At 35.0% G+C, this 16,318-nt stretch overlaps 1 protein-coding gene across 3 annotated transcripts in view; it reads right to left on the bottom strand.

Moving 5' to 3' along the window:
- The window catches only part of FAM193A (family with sequence similarity 193 member A), a 225,216-nt gene that overhangs the window by 42,201 nt on the left and 166,697 nt on the right, over positions 1-16,318 (bottom strand). For 2 of the 3 annotated variants that reach the window (XM_027836378.1, XM_027836376.1), the window contains 5 exons: positions 15,980-16,092; positions 15,596-15,838; positions 6,288-6,441; positions 5,545-5,724; positions 2,894-3,145 (listed from right to left, as the gene is read on the bottom strand). In XM_027836378.1, coding sequence (XP_027692179.1) covers positions 2,894-3,145; positions 5,545-5,724; positions 6,288-6,441; positions 15,596-15,838; positions 15,980-16,092 — 942 coding nt within the window. The remainder of the gene's footprint in view (positions 1-2,893; positions 3,146-5,544; positions 5,725-6,287; positions 6,442-15,595; positions 15,839-15,979; positions 16,093-16,318) is intronic. The other variant, XM_027836377.1, reaches the window with a different exon arrangement.

Here is a 16,318-nt window from a genome sequence, read left to right as displayed (position 1 = left end):
GAAAGTTTTTTTTTTCCTTATAAAATTCAATAATGGCACCTCTGTGTGCCAAGTTTTGACTTTATCAAATCTAAACAGGTGGCCAGGACATCTGATTGTGCAAGACAAGAAAGGCAGACCAAGGTCATTACATAAAAATGTTTAATAATCCAGAATTAAAAATACTAAGTACTGCTAGCAATAAATACTGCCAAAGAATCTGGAAGAAGATACAGACTCAGAAGCAATTAATGACGGCATGGTTTCATTACAGATCCAGCAATTTCAGATAATCCTCAGTTCATATAGGTGTGCATATGTTTTAAACTATACCTTTAATCAAGAGAATTTCAGTACATAATTCTGTTGGCAATCTAATTCTTTATTAATTTCAAGAATTTCTAGGAAATCCTACTCTTATATTACTTGCTATTATGGAAGGGGTTTTAATTTAGCTCACCCTCCCATCTACAATAGTCATCTCCCTGACAACAGTCCTCTGCTTGAATACTTAAGAGCTCACTTCTCAATAACACCTGAAGACTTGTCACCTTTAAAACTAAGGTTATTTACTAGTAGGGCTCAACTATTTTCTACAAGATCTTACCACTATTAACCATTTATAAGCTGGTAAATACTATATTAGACTACTGTTAACAAGTATTGATTCATTTATAAAAATAATTTTTAACAGCTAAAAATTAAACGGATAGCTAGAATTGATTTTGTGATCTTTTTGTCATATAGTTTTCCCTTAGTTCCATGTACATATAGACTCATTTTTATTTCTGGCATTTGCTTTCATCTAGGCATTTAAGTCTCTCAAGTTACAGTGAGGATTCTCTAGTTTTTGAAAAGTATAATGACAACACAAACATACAGAGAATTACAAAGATGAGGGAAAGTAATCATTTCAATATCAGGTAAAAATGAAATTTTTCATTAACTATACTTCCTTTCTCCAATATAAACATCAATATTCAGCCAATGTATTGTCCTTAGTTTAATTTTTCTGGCATTAACATGAGTATTTAACATGGGGCTTAGCTCTGAATCTTTAATCCTATACTTATCAGCATTATCTTTATCACTTTTGAATTGTCTGTGGTTTGGCAGCTTTTACAAATTTCTTAGACCAAGGGTTCTTTCTGAAATCCACAAACTTCTTTTAAAAAAATATACTGGTAAATTAATTTTAATGTAATTAGTATCCTCTGAGGTCCTATGTATTTTCTATTCATTTAAAAAAACATAATTCTGATAAGTCTATAGGTTTTACCAGACTGCTAAAAGGGTCCAAGATACAAAAAGTCAAGAATCCCTGTTTTAGATCAATAGGTAGGACTACCATGATACAAATGTTAAAATAAGTAGTAATAAAATAGTGCCAGAGCCCAAAATGCTTTCTTTCACATGGAATTTTCTTTATTATAAGTCTATGTATCGCTTTGGGGCAGGAGTGAGGGGGAATTAAATACCTATGAGCAGGAAAAGTATTACCAGTTGTCATAACCTATAATATACCCTGTTAGACTTTCCTAATTTTTAGGAGTATAGATCAAATTTGTAGGTTTTAGAAAACTCTACCAAGAAAAAAGTATGGCAGGGCACTCTGCAATATCCAGACATAACTGTATTTTTAATACAGATTTGAAGTTCAGATTGCAAAGTGACTATTCTCCAACCATATCAACTCATCAATAGGAAAATAAAGTCTCACAGGTAGGTCAAAGTGTGATAAAGGCCATGAACAGAAAAACTTGAAGTCAGATACACAAAAAATACTATATCATGTTAAAAAAAAAAAAAACAAAAACCAAAAGATCAATGAATAACAAAAACTTCTAAAGTCATGTCAGAATGGTAGTCAGAAATAATTACAGAATACTATAAAAGTGGAATTATCACCAGGAGTCTGACCTAGTTGGATATGATCTATACTAACTATATTCATTTAAAAAAAAACAACAACAAGCAACTCTGTAGAGAACACTGTTAGGTGCCAGGGGAAAAGCAAGATAAGTTTACTTCTCTATGGAGTTTATAGTACAGTAGGAATAGGACACAAATGCAAAAGATGATAGTTTAGACTAATGATTTTTTTTCTCTCACTATTCTATAATGTACTGAATGCTACATAATATCTAGGAAGAAAGGTCATTACCAAATGGGGTAGTCAGGGAATATATTTTAATTTAAGATAGTGAAAAGAATTCCATTTTTTGATCTTTTATAGCTATCCCCAATACACCAAAATAGTAATAATCATTAAGAAAAATATTGAACTAAAACCACTGTTAGTGATAAAGGAAGAAGAAATGAAGCAAAACTGTATACTTGTGTACTATACAAAGATAAAGATCAAACTACAAAAAAACCATGTCAAAGTGCAAGCCACTAAATCCATGGAGTTTCATACAGTTTACTCCAGCATACTGGGCTGCCCACAATAAGCACCTGATAAAGATTTGTTGAATGAATCAAAGTGAAAGACTGTTTTTTAATATAGTGGACCAGCATGAAATAGTGATATGGACTGAGTACTGGGAGTCAGGAGATCTCGGTTCTAATTCTGCTCTTTCAAATTTGAAGCTCTATGGCCTTAGACCTAAGTCACACTTCCCCTTTCAAAGACTGAGTTTCTTCATCTATCAAATAAGGAGACTGGACAAAATAATCTATAAAAGTTCCTCCCCACTTTAAATCTCCACAGTTCTAACCTCTTTCTTTTCAGGTATAATGCAAAGAATATAGAAAGTAATATTTGAGGACCCTCTGGTTCACAGTAGAGCTAACAATGGATATTCTTCTTTCCAACCACCCAGTTTTACATACTTGTTTTCATAACGTTTATTCATTCAAGACAAAACTGATATAGTAACAGATAATGTGGCAGTTCTTTGATGTGACTTACCTTACTGTGTGTAAAGGGGGATGCTGTATACAAAGTGGGGTGAATAAGAGGACGAGGCAGATGTGGAATAGTATGTAAAGGTAAATGTCCATGAATATGGGGGTAAAGGTGAAGTGCAGGATGTGCAGGTTTTTCTGGGTTCATAAACTGGTGACCAGCAGGAAGACGGCCGGCTGCCAGTGCTGATGCAGTCAGACCAGAAGCTTCTTGTTTACAGACATGGCATTCACAAGTATTTAGACCTGGGTCAGCCTAAAATGAAAAAAATACTACCTGTTTATGAGGCAAACTAAGGAATTATATCTTTAAAAACTCACAAAATGTAATTTGTCTCTGAATAGAAGTTAAACAATAAATGCAAAGATTAAAAAATGTATTAACATGCATGAGCAATGCTGGATACAAATCAAGGGAGTCACAATAAACCTAGTTGAACTTTCCCCCCCTCCATGATCAATATGAAATGAAAAATATGAAAAGCAGCTTTTTGCATATGCTACAGCCTTTTAAGCATCACAGTGCTATCATAGAATCTATGGAAATGGAAATACATTTAAATTTCAAGTGGAGGATACACTTAATATACTCTAGTTACCATCAGCAAGAAATGGACCAGATAGGTTGGAAGACTTCATTTTTAATGGAAATATTCAAATCTTAAGGAGTAGTGTTAAAGAAATTGAAGCAACAAAAAACAAGTCTCTAAGTGCACAACGAAATGCTCTCCGAAAAGCCTTTCATTTTTGAAATCTTAATGATTAATGCAGATTGTTGCACAATCATTCTGACTGTGGTGCTACCTCTATAACTTGTAAAATTGGCTGAAATTAATGGATTGGCCATGCCTGGCCTGATTTACCTGTAGCATGTCTAGATTGACTAAGTAAATTATCCAAACTGCAAAGAAAGCTAACAGAACACTTTAAAACTACCATACATAGTACTAAACTGTGATCTGATTTACAGAAATACGCAAGTCTACAGATTTCATCCTTTTAGATGAATACAAAAGGTCCTAGGCTTAGGGTTTGTTTAATGAAAGTATAAAGGCCCTTTGAGGCAATCAGTCAACTATGAGAGAATTGTTAATGAATATAATCAACTAAATAAAAGTGGAGAGACATGTTAACAAAAATGAAATTTCTATTCATTTGTAATTTCCTTCTCAAATGAAGAATAACCTATGACACCCTAAAAATGTAAAGGTTACTTATTCTAACTTGTGTTTTTCCATTTCCCAAAATGAATTAACATTGTTGGATGCTCTCTCCATCTATCATGGAGGCATAATTATCTCTCTGTCTCCACCAAAACCCCCAACCACTCCCCATTTTATCTTACATAAAACTTACATGGCTAGAAATTTTTAATCAAGTAGAAGATTACTTGTGTTAATCACAGAACCCAGAGATATTAATTTATCCGGAAGATTACTATTATCTTCACTGACATTTATAAGATGTTAAAATGGTTTTAAAAGTGGAGTAACCCATAAAAACACACACAGTAAATGTAATGTCCCAAGCTGTAAGGATTAAAAATATCACTACTCTGCACTCATACAATAGTATCTCATGAGAACCTTTTGGTTTCGTTTGCCAAGACTGTTTTATTAAGCTCATAATAATCTTTGAAGTTGCTAGGTGGCAAAAATTAAAACAATCCTCCACCTGCCCCTCATTTGACTAACGGAAGAATTGGTTAAATTGTCTATAGATAATTTATCATATTATGTCTATATTTGTCTATCATTGTCTATAGACAATATATTAAATCGATATACTACAGAGTTACTTATTTCAAAACTAAGGACGCACACATCCATACCTGTGTGTGCATGTGCACGTGCATGTGCAAGTGAGAGAGAAGTCTTCTGCCCCAAAGACAAAATTTCACAAAGGGTCCCCCCTTCAGTGTTTGTTAATTACAAAGCAGATCTCTGACAGAGAAAGAGGGCAATCTTTTTGGAGACATAATACTCCATTACTATTTATATGATTTTACAACACTCCCTTTATCTTTCTTCTGAAAGACATATTTGAAAGAAAAATGAAAATGAAAGTCCTACTCTACTATCTTGTGACACAGAGGAAATGTTCAAAAAGAGTGTAAGAGGCAGCAGAACTCTGGTAGGCTACATTAAACTGGAAAGGCTTTAAGTATAAGTCTAATAATGGAATGTATAGTTACCAGGTTGGTTAAGTTCAGAAGGGCCTGTCATCAGACTAGGCATAGGTTAATGAATTTTCCAGACATACTAACTCTCTAAAATTATCTATTAAGTCCTAGAGGAGTTCTGATCTGCTTTGGAGGTAGTAGTGCCCTCCTGAACAAAATCAAAGATCCTTGAAGTATCTAAGACTTTATAAAGTTAACTTTGGAGAGTTTTGGGAGGGCTGTGACATCCCATGAGATAAACGGGTTATTGCAAAACTAAGCTTAGGTATTATGAATTTAATCAAAGGAAATAAAGTAGAAATGTGGCTATATTTGATATTGCTTTTGATGGGGGAAGAGAAAAAAAAAAAGAAAAAGAAAACTTCCCTTAATCTGAATCTCAGAAACTGATGGCTTTTATGATATATAAAAAAAAAAGTTCAGAAAGGGTCATATGTCAAGCTAAAAACCTTTAATAACAAACTACCCTATACCTGTTGACTTGGATAAGATGGTGGTGGACTATCCACTTTAGCTTCATCTTTTCTGGGACTTCTTTTTCCTAGAGTTATTTCTTCCTTTTGAGTTCCTGGGGGTTCCCCACTGCTCTCTCCATCTGCTTCTTCATCATCAGCTTCTGAAGAACTACTACTAGTGCTGCTTACCTGAGGAGACTTTAAAAAAATTTTTTAAAAAGAAATTATATTTTTCAAATAAATCTCTTTGGTGTTTATTGGTTTTGTAATAAGAAAGCTGACTAAAAATTTAAAATTACTTATTGACAATTTGGAATTCTGTAAATTTGGTTGTGTAAACTAGCACTGATTCATACTCACAGAGTCTAACAAAAAAAAAGTCCTGGACAGAAGTCCAAACTATGGATAATGAAATTTCTAATGAAGACATAAAACATAATTCTATTATGAATTTTTGAGACTAAGATAAATGGGAAGAGATGGTGAAAATTTTATAGGCTAATTGTCACACCTTATATACACTGACCTTTGACAGGATCAATGCACACAGGATCACAGACTGCAAATTGGATGGGATCTCAGGAGACATGTAGTCCAACCCCCCACATCTTACAAATTATTAAAAGTTAAAATTTCATGAAGACCTCTGGGAGGCGTATAAAAATGTGCATGACTACCAATACAAACAGATTTTAATATCATCAACAAGGCATATTAGGCAGCTAATACACTCCTTATCTATGACCAAATTCATACTGTACCTCATCTTTCAATGCCATGTTTTCACCTCCACCATTCAGTTCACTATGGATTCCATTCATGTTGGCTACAACCTCTGTGTCATCATAGTTATTCAAAGGATAAATATCAGCAAATTTAGCTGATAAAGGTGCCACATCTTCATCATCACTACCACTGAGGAGCAAAAACAAAACAGAACACAAAATTATGAGGCCATTCTGGTAGATTAACTTAAGGACACTTCAAAAATATTATTAGTAATGATGATAGCATGGCACAGTGCTGGATATTAAGTGAGAAGATCTAAGTTCAAATCCTGTTCTTAAGTACTTAATAGCTATTCAAACAAGGGCAAGTCGTGCCACTGCTTAGAGCTCGTTTGCTCTTCTGAAATATAAGGAAAATAGTTCTATTTCATATTCTACTAAATTATTGTTCATTAAGAGCTCTGCAAACTTTAAAGTATTTTATAAAGGTGAGTTGCTACTACTGTTTTTAGTATGATACAACTCACAAATGTCTTGGTCTTTAAGATTTTCATAATCACTTTCCTCCCAATAACCTTGAGAGGTAGTAATGTATTATCATATACAGTTTATAGATGAGGAAATTGGAGCTCCAAGCTAGGGGTAAGTCAAATTTCTAATAAAAAATCACAGAGTTATTGTTAAATTATATTTTAGTGCTGTTTACTTAGGAAAACAACATGTAACAATAGCAGCAGTATGGAATTCTACAGTGTATTACTATACTATACTGATGTAAACTATACTATTTAGTATACAGACAGTTCTCACTTTATGTAAGTGGACTGCTCTGCAGACCTCTCGATTTTTACGTAATGCAAATTTGCCCCTATTCACTTACTTCACTTAGCCTAGATAACACAAAGGTATACAAAAAAGAATACCTTTACACAAGTCATAAAATATACTACAATGCAGACACATCAAACATGATTATTAACATGACAATAAACAGAACTATGAAATGAAAGGTAAAGTTAATGATAAAGTATGCACAGTGCAGTACTGTAAAGTTAACATAAGTGTGCAATATATTGCCTCTTCCCCACCCACTGCACCTAGCCTTCATCGCTGGTGGTTGGCTGCTGTGCGACTTTTTAAATGAAGCTATCAAGAGACGTTTGGACAGTGGCTCTCTTTCTTCCTTGTATATCTGATGATAACAAACAATATTATCCTCAACTAGTCTTTGAACTTTTAAAATTCTTGAAGTATCTGGATCCATCTTTTCAATACAAGAAAAAATTTCACTCAAATGATGAAATGCTTCTGCCAACTGTATTGCTGTGAACCTTCTGGGTTTGACCTTGGGTTCCAAAGCCTTCCTTTCTCCTTCTGCAATCTTTGCAGCTAGCAGCTCGATCAGATGCTCCTTTATCAAGTCTTCTCCATGAGACCCAATCAACTCCTCCACGTTACTCTCATCTACTTCCAGCTCCAATTCTTGTGCTAATTTTACACTCTGGTTACTCACTTCTCCAAATGTTTCAAGTTCATCAAATCCACCAAGAACTGCAGGCACACTTTCCTTCAAACTCTCTTCATATATGTTTATGTTACATCTTCCCATGCCTTAGTAATATTCCAGACTGCACAGTAAATATTATAGGACTTCCAGAAAACTCTCAATGTCAAGTCCTCTTTGCTGTTGTTGTTCAGTTGTTTTAGTTGTGTCCAACTCTTTGTGACAACCCCATTTGTGGTTTTCTTGGCAAAGATACTGGAGTGGTTTGCCATTTCCTTCTCCAGCTCATTTTACAGAAGAGAAAACTGGGGCAAACAGGGTTAAGTGATTTGCCCAGAGTCCCACAGCTAGGAAGCATCTGAGGCCGGATTGGAACTCAAGATCTCCTGACTCCAGGGCCCATGTTCTATCCACTGTGCCACCTAGCTGCCCAGTCAAGTTCTTATCTGCATCCAAAGCTGCAATTGCCTGGACAAATGTGTAAAGAATATGCCTTGAAATTTGAAATCATTCCCTGATCGAAAGGTTGTAGTAAGGTAGTGTTAGGGGGAAGGTAGACCACTTTTACATTTTCATTAAAATTATCCAGATACGGAGGGTGTCCTGGGACACTATCCAAAATAAGCAGAATCTTGAAAGGCATGCCATTATCATTACAAAACTTCTTGGGAAAGAAGCAGCGCAAAAACTAGTGTTCAATGATGACGAGGGTTATCCACACCTTAGGATTACTAAAATAATGCACAGGTAGTGTTGCCTTGATGATTCTTTTCAATACTCTGAGATTTTCTGAGTGGTGCACAAGAAAAGGTTTTAATTTACAAGTCCCAAATGCATTCCGTCAAAGCAGAAGAGTTAAGTCTATTTTTCAAAGCCTTATGCCCTGCATAGTTTTTTCCTCCACTGAGACATAGGTTTGAGATGGCATTCTTTGATAAAACAGGTCAGTTCTATCTATATTAATGATTTGCTCCAGTAAGCAGGGACCTTAATCTATTATTTTTTTTGTAGGAACTCTGGGAACTTCTCTGTTGCTTCAATATCTGCACTAGCAGCCTCTCCTAACAACTGCACATTATGAAATCTTGCGTGATTTTTAAATTGTACAAACCAATCACTGCGTGCTGTAAATACCTGTGTTCCTTCAGGATACTTTATCTTTAAATCTTCAAAGAGGCTTCAAGCTTTGGCTTGAATGTGTCCTCAAGCTTAAAAGAACATTCTTCTGAGTCTGGTCTTCTATCCATATAGTTAATAGTTTCTTCATCTCTAGAATAGCATCTTTTTGTTGTTTCAACAGTTAAGTCAACTTAATGCAAGCACTGCCTTTTGTGTACTCCTTTATCCAGGCAGCAACCTTTACTATGGTATTCATAGTCAATGCCGCAAGACTAAGTTCACGTTATTGATGACAGTTTTTGTCTTCCTCCATATTTTCTAAATATTTTCATTTTCATTTCCAAGCCTATTGTCTTACACTTAAGAGATGGTTCCCTTTTCCCCTCAAGAGTATGTTTGCCACCAGTCATGGTAAAAACATAAGGATCATTACTGAACAAAGGGAAAAGCACGATATCATTCACTGTCTGCAGACATGTAGGAATTGACTTAGAGATGCTTCTGAGCTTCCCAAAACTGTTTAAGCTGCCTATATCATATAGTGTTTTATCAGACTCTGATTTGCATATGGAATTTTTGTAAAATTTTTTGGAACATGGATTTCTTTCTGGATTCTTTACCTAGAGTCAAATCTGTGTAACATGAATTTATGTAAAGCAAGAACTGTCTGTATTATGTATGATATTGTATAGCATACTCTACTATTGTATGTACATTATATGTATTTATTAGATATTGTATAGAATACTACATAGTACACTATTTAGGATATACTATAGTATACTATTGTATGTATACAAGATCTATACTATACACACACACACAATTATTGAATACTACAGTACTATATGTATATAATAGTATACTATGCAATATCCTATATAGATAGTATACTACATTGTACACTGTACCACAGTACAGCATACAAAATAGTATAGTAATACAGTAGAGAAAGTCACAGAAATCAATGTTATTACTGTATATCAATAGTATATCATATAAAAGCATAGTATAATAATATAATAAAATAATATACCATAGAAATCTATGTTGTGTACAATACTATACTATAAAACTAGTACATTAGCATATGACTCAAAATAGTATACTAATAGTATACTACACAATCATACAGAATTATATACTATACACTATTGTATACTGCATTTTTATGTACTAATATTTTATTATGATGACACTATACTATATTATACTACACTACTATACTGTATTAAAGAGCTTTTTCCTTTTAACAACCTTGTGAAGTGGTAGTACAAATATCACAAGTCCTTTTTTATGCTTAATGAAACTTTAAGGCTTAGTGACATGCTTAAGGTCACACAGACAGAAGGAAGTGGTAAAGCCAGAACTTAAAAACCACATCTCTTAAATGCAATGCTTTTCCTACTAACCTACATTTCCTCTCCAAAATTCATCAGAATTGGTGAAAATGTTGTGTGAAAATAAAAATAGGCGTGCATACATTTATGGCAGCTAGGTGACACACTAGATAAGAGTGCTGACTCTGGAGTCAGTATAAACAGAGTTTAAATCCAGTCTCAAATACTTACTAGCTGTGTGACTCTTGGCAAGTCACAGCACATATCTCACAGGGTTGTCATGAGGATCAAACAAGACAGTATTTGTGGAGTACTTAGTATAGTTCATGGTAACACAGTAGGTTCTTAATAAATACTTGTTCTTTCTCCCCTCATGTCCTTCAATATAATCTGGTTATGCTAACAGTGTTGGTGTCAGACTCTGCATACATGCCATAAGAAAGGATAGTATAAGTATTTTGGGGGACAAATGTACTTTCTCCAGATCTTCCCCACCCTATTGCAAACGAGGAAGTCAACACACACCACAACTAGAAATTTTGAGGCCCCAGAGAAAAACAAATGCATTGCCTTAAATTAATAAAAAAAAATTAAAGAGACAATGTAAATGTGATAACATAACAAATGCTAACATCAGTTAGTTACATGTACTAATATTATGCCATATCAAGAAGCCATAGAGGCAATTTTATTTTAAAATTTTTTAAAGTAATGACAAAAATAATAAAATGCACCATTACATTTCTCAAATAAATAGGTTTACTGGAAGACATAAATTAGAGAATATCAATGTGCTAAAGCCCTTGTGTTGTCCAAATCTACTTACTTCTTCCACTGTGCTCTCTGGAATTTCTACTCCATAATTAACAAACTTGCTTTCATCTTAAACTTTTTAATTTCTCATTTTTCCCATCTTCCAGCACTTACTGAGACTCAGCTCTCTGTTGTTGACACTGCACTTTTATACAATTTCTCCCAACTTACTTGTCATGATGGTGGAGTCAGAATACTCCTTGATTTCTGCTGCTACTTCCAGACACTTGCTCTACCATCATTACTCAGTAACTTCTCTACTTTTGAGGGTCACATCATTCAAATTTATCACACAATTAAGCTCCTGGTGGTCATTATCTATTAACTCCCAGAGCATTCTCCTTCCTTCCACAGTAAGTTTAGTGTTCACCTCAAAGACTTTGTCTTTCCTCCCCAAATCTTTCTCATATTTGGAAACTTCAACATATACAATAATAGTCTTCTAAATACTCTAACTTTCCAGTTCTTTCATCTACTTAATGCCCATTACCTCTACCCCTTTCCAACTAGATATATAGTCACATACCTCACCTTCTCATCACTCACAAAAGGTTCTATATTCATGAACTCCAAAAGATCTTTATCTGAACATAACTTTTTATCAATTTTTTTAAAGGTAATTGGGGTTAAGTGACTTGCCCAGGGTCACACAGCTAGTAAGTGTCAAGTGTTTGGTCTGAGGCCCGATTTGAATTCAGGTCCTCCTGACTTCAGGGCCGGTGCTCTATCCACTGCGTCACCTAGCTGCCCCCAACTTTTTATCAATCAATCTTTTCCTGCCTTACAACCCCTACCCTTGTTCTTGATGCTCATCATGACCTTCCAGTTTTTCCCCAGGTCATCACACCTACACTGGTTGTATTCTTCTCCCTTCAACTCCCTGGTAAATGAGTTCAATTCCACACATGAGTCTCTTGGTCATATTCCAGTCAGGCATTACCAAACCCCAACTTTGCCCTACTCTCACCATCTGCCACTGTTACTCCTACTGAGAGACTGCAGAGATGAGATGGAGAAAGTAACAAAACTGTGCTGTTTGGGTCCACTACAACTTGTGTTACATATTCTGAACTGGGCCCTCCCAGACGCAGGGTGACCCTTTAACATTTCCTTTCTTAGTCTGCCTTGCCCATCCTCACAATAGCTCTTTGTCCTCTCCTCGAGCCTCCCACAGTCCCTGCTTCCCTCACTGAGTTGAGGACCTTACCTTACACTTCACTGAAAAAAAAATCCAGAGCCATTTGCCAGCAGCTCCTTCTTATTCCCTCCTCTTCATCCCACACCCCTCAAATGTCTATCCCTGCTATCTCTTCTTTCACTTTTCTCTCACAAAGAAGCAGCCCTTCTCTGTGTCAAGGCAAAATTCCTTTTTACGCCTCTTTGATCTCTTCCCCTCTCATCCTTACTCTTTTGCCAATCTTCACTCTCTCCTTAACTATCTTTTTTCCTTGCTGCCTACAAATACACCCATGTCTCCCCCAACCTTTAAAAAACCCCCATCACTTTATCCTGTAAGCTGTCATCCTATATCTCCTCCTTTCATGGCTAAATTCCTTGAGAATATCATTTGTACTTGTCACTTCTTTTTCTCTTTTAAACTCTCTTCAGTATGGCATCCAGCTTCGTCTTTCAACTGCAACTGCTCTCTACAAATCTACAAAGTTACTAACAATCTCATAATTATTAAATCTAACTGTCTTTTCTCAGTCCTCTCTGCAGTCTCTGACATTGTTGATTATTTGGCTCTTCAGGATATTCTTAACACGTAAGGTTTTCCCACCCACCTCCTGAGGCAGGCCTTCCTATTTCTGGACAGGTTTTTGTTTTTTGGGGTTTTTTTTTTTGGTAAAATTATTTTTTCCCCAATTAACTTGTTAAACAAATTTTTAAACATTTTTAAAAATTTATTTAAAGTTCTGAGTTCCAAATCCTACCCCTCCCTGAGATAGTAAGCAACCTGATATAGGTTATACATGTGCAATCATGTAAAACATTTCCGTATTAGTCATTTTGTACAAGAAGATTCAGAAAGAAAGAAGGAGAAAAGGGAAGGAAGGAAGGAAGGAAGGAAGGAAAGAAAGAAAGCATGCTTCAGTCTGTATTCAGACATCAGTTCTTTCTCTGGAGGCAGACAGCATGCTTCATCATCAGTCCTTTGAGATTGCCTTTGATCACTATTACTACTAATAGCTAAGTCATTCACAATTCATCAAACAATATCGCTGTTAATGTGTACAATTAGTTGGACAGTTCTAATTGTAATCACTAGGATCATATGATTTTGAGTTGTACGTAACCTTACAGATCATTTAATCCAACCCCTCACTCTACAGATGAGGATTCTGAGGCCCAGAGAAATTAAGTTACGTGCCCAAAGTTACACAGGTGGTAGAATTAGGATTCAAGCTCAGATTCTCAGACTCAAAATTCAGCATTTTTTCCAAAGGCACCAACCCATCTCTACCACCATTCATTTTAATAGCCTGCAAATGTTCCGATATCCATCCTAACCTTTGCTACCTTTGGTCAACATAAGAAGGAATGAGCATGTAATCAATGGTAAATGAAAATAACTGTAATATGTCTATTGAAACCATTTATTAAGCATTAAATGTCTTGTTTATATTGTTTACTTGAGGAAACCTCAGGAAGGCCGGATCAATTTTTCATATTTAGGTTACATGATTTAAAACTGAAGGGACCTTAAGGATCATCCAGGGATCAATTCCTCATTTTGTAGATGAAGAAATTGAGAGGTTAATAAGTGTCTTGGCTAACCAAGGTCACAAAGGTACTGAGTAAGAGAGCCATGATCCAAATATAGGTCTTTCCGCTTCATTAGACATGAAATGCCTGTGACACTACTCTATTTAAAACCTTGCCTACCAAATATAAACTCCTGATCCTGGTGTTTTTGTGATTTGCTATAATTCAGTTCCAATCTATCTTTCCCATTTTATCTCACTCCATTTCCCTTCATGCTGAATGCAAGCTACTTCAAGGACTCTTTTGTTTTGTCTTTTTATTCCTGGAGAATAACACAGTGCCTTGTACCTAAATTGCACTTAATGAATATTGTTAAATTGAATACACTCTAGCCTCCCAAAATGAACTACTCCATACACCACTCTTATCCAAGTCCTCCTTCTTGAGTCTTTTTTTTCCCACACCACCCTACCTCAAGAACAAAACAGATTCCATGGACTTCCACACGTTTCCATCTGGTGATAATCTTTTTCTGTTTCTTGAAGATCCAACTCAGATGCCACTTCTTCCATGAGCTTCTCCTAATTCCCCAACCTTACCAAAGCTACTTTTCCCACTTCAATTGTTTTATCACTTTGGTGGATCTTTCCTTTGCCCTCACCTTACTCTGCCTTATATAGTTACTTATGTATTTATTTTCTCTCAATCTGCTTTCCCTATGAGAGTATAAACTCATTTAGCACAACTGTGGCAGATCTACTTTTATTCCCAGTGCTTATCATACTGTCTTGCAGACAGAACATTTTATAACTATCAACTAAATGAACAGCAGCTTGTATTTGTGGATACATGGCATATTTCACAGTTTATAGTGACTATTTTAAACCTCACCACAACGACTATAACTATATTATAACTTATTGTATTTATAAATAGGAAAAAGACTTTGAGAAATTAAACAACATGTCAAAGGTAAGTAAATGGAGAAACTGGGATTTGATTCTAGGTGTTCTGACTCCCAGTACTATGTTCTTTTCACTAGATAACAAAGTATTTATGTTCTGGGGTCATTAGTATTACTACTAACAAACTACGACTAAAATACTTCTTTAGACATTTTCCTTTTGTTCTGGTAAAATATTAGGGCTTTTATATAACACTGGATTTCAAGCTATCCCAGGATAATCCCTTACAAAGAGATGGGGGTGTGTGTGTGTGTGTGTTTGAAGTTTACATATTATTTTGAGGCAGTCTGGTGAATGTTATTGCAAAATTCAAAAAAGTATTTCAGAATTATCAAGACCTTGGGCATAAAGCAAGACAGCAGGAGGAATGTGAATAATTAGGAAGGGTGCCACAACCTCAAGAACTACTGGAATCACTGATCTAGAATGGGAATTAACTGGCAATACAACTGAATTAGTTCCAGATTATTATATAATAATGGAGCTTTAATAAAAAGCTTAAAACTGAAAAAAAAAATTCATACTGCTTTCTGTTAAAATGTCATTATTGTTCCAGGGAGAAAATATAACATATAAAAAGACCATTAAATTTCACATTAAAATAATGATGAAAAACTTGCTTCTACCAAGTTACATAAAATTTTAAAACTCCAACTTTATAGGCAATTCCCAATGTACCATGTTTTTCTTTAACTGACATCAGCTTATTTTTTGTTTCATTTAACAAAAAACTCAAAGTTCAAGGTATGTATTTCAGTATCTTTTAAAAGCTACTTTTCAGAAAAAAAAATTGAGATCTATCTTCTTTAGACAACTTTTTTACCTTGTATCTATAGACATTTTATTATTAGTTTATTGAAACTTTACCAAAAAAAAAAAAAAATCAAGACTTACAAATTTGGGGCAGAGCCATTGTCTGTGAGGATGAGTCTGGGATGCTGCTGAATTGTAATAGGAGAGCTGGAACCTGACCCTGAGCTTGCTGATGACATGCTAGGTGGGCGCATCTCAGAAAGATAGTCAGGAGCAGAATCAACTTGTAGTGGTAGTTGGTTAATATGGATGTCATCAGTGATGGGTGAGTCCATGATGCCACATGTAAGGATGTGTGAAAGGCTGCAGTCATCACAAGTACATCTAATTAAGAATTAAGAATAATTATAAAGATATTCAACACAAAACTAAACTTTTTTTTTTAAAGAGCCATTCTAGTTTTCTATTTGGTAAAATAAAGATTAAATATTCTCTAATGAGTACCTATTGGTACAAGAGGCTCACCTTCTCCTATAATTACAGTTGGGACAGTCAGGCATGCTCAGACGTGATGACAACATAGGCCTCATTGTATCTGTGAAGTTGTTTTCTCCCGCTAGTGCTTTCTTATTATTTAGCTAGAGCAAATAAAAGAACAGTTTAATTTTAGAATACATTTCCAAACAAATACAATTCAAAATGTAAATGATTATAGAAATAGCCATATTTCTCAAACTATCATATAAGTCCTCATACACAGAACAGGTATATGTGTATACCTTATCTCATACAGACAGAATCACAGCCGCAGAACTCAGAAGTTACTCAGTGCAGCCCCTCACCTGGCCATAAGGAAATGGAATT

This window comes from Vombatus ursinus, unplaced genomic scaffold (assembly GCF_900497805.2).
Source record: "Vombatus ursinus unplaced genomic scaffold, bare-nosed wombat genome assembly UNPS02014818.1, whole genome shotgun sequence".
NCBI lineage: Eukaryota > Metazoa > Chordata > Mammalia > Diprotodontia > Vombatidae > Vombatus > Vombatus ursinus.
This window is presented reverse-complemented; position numbering and strand designations above follow the sequence as displayed.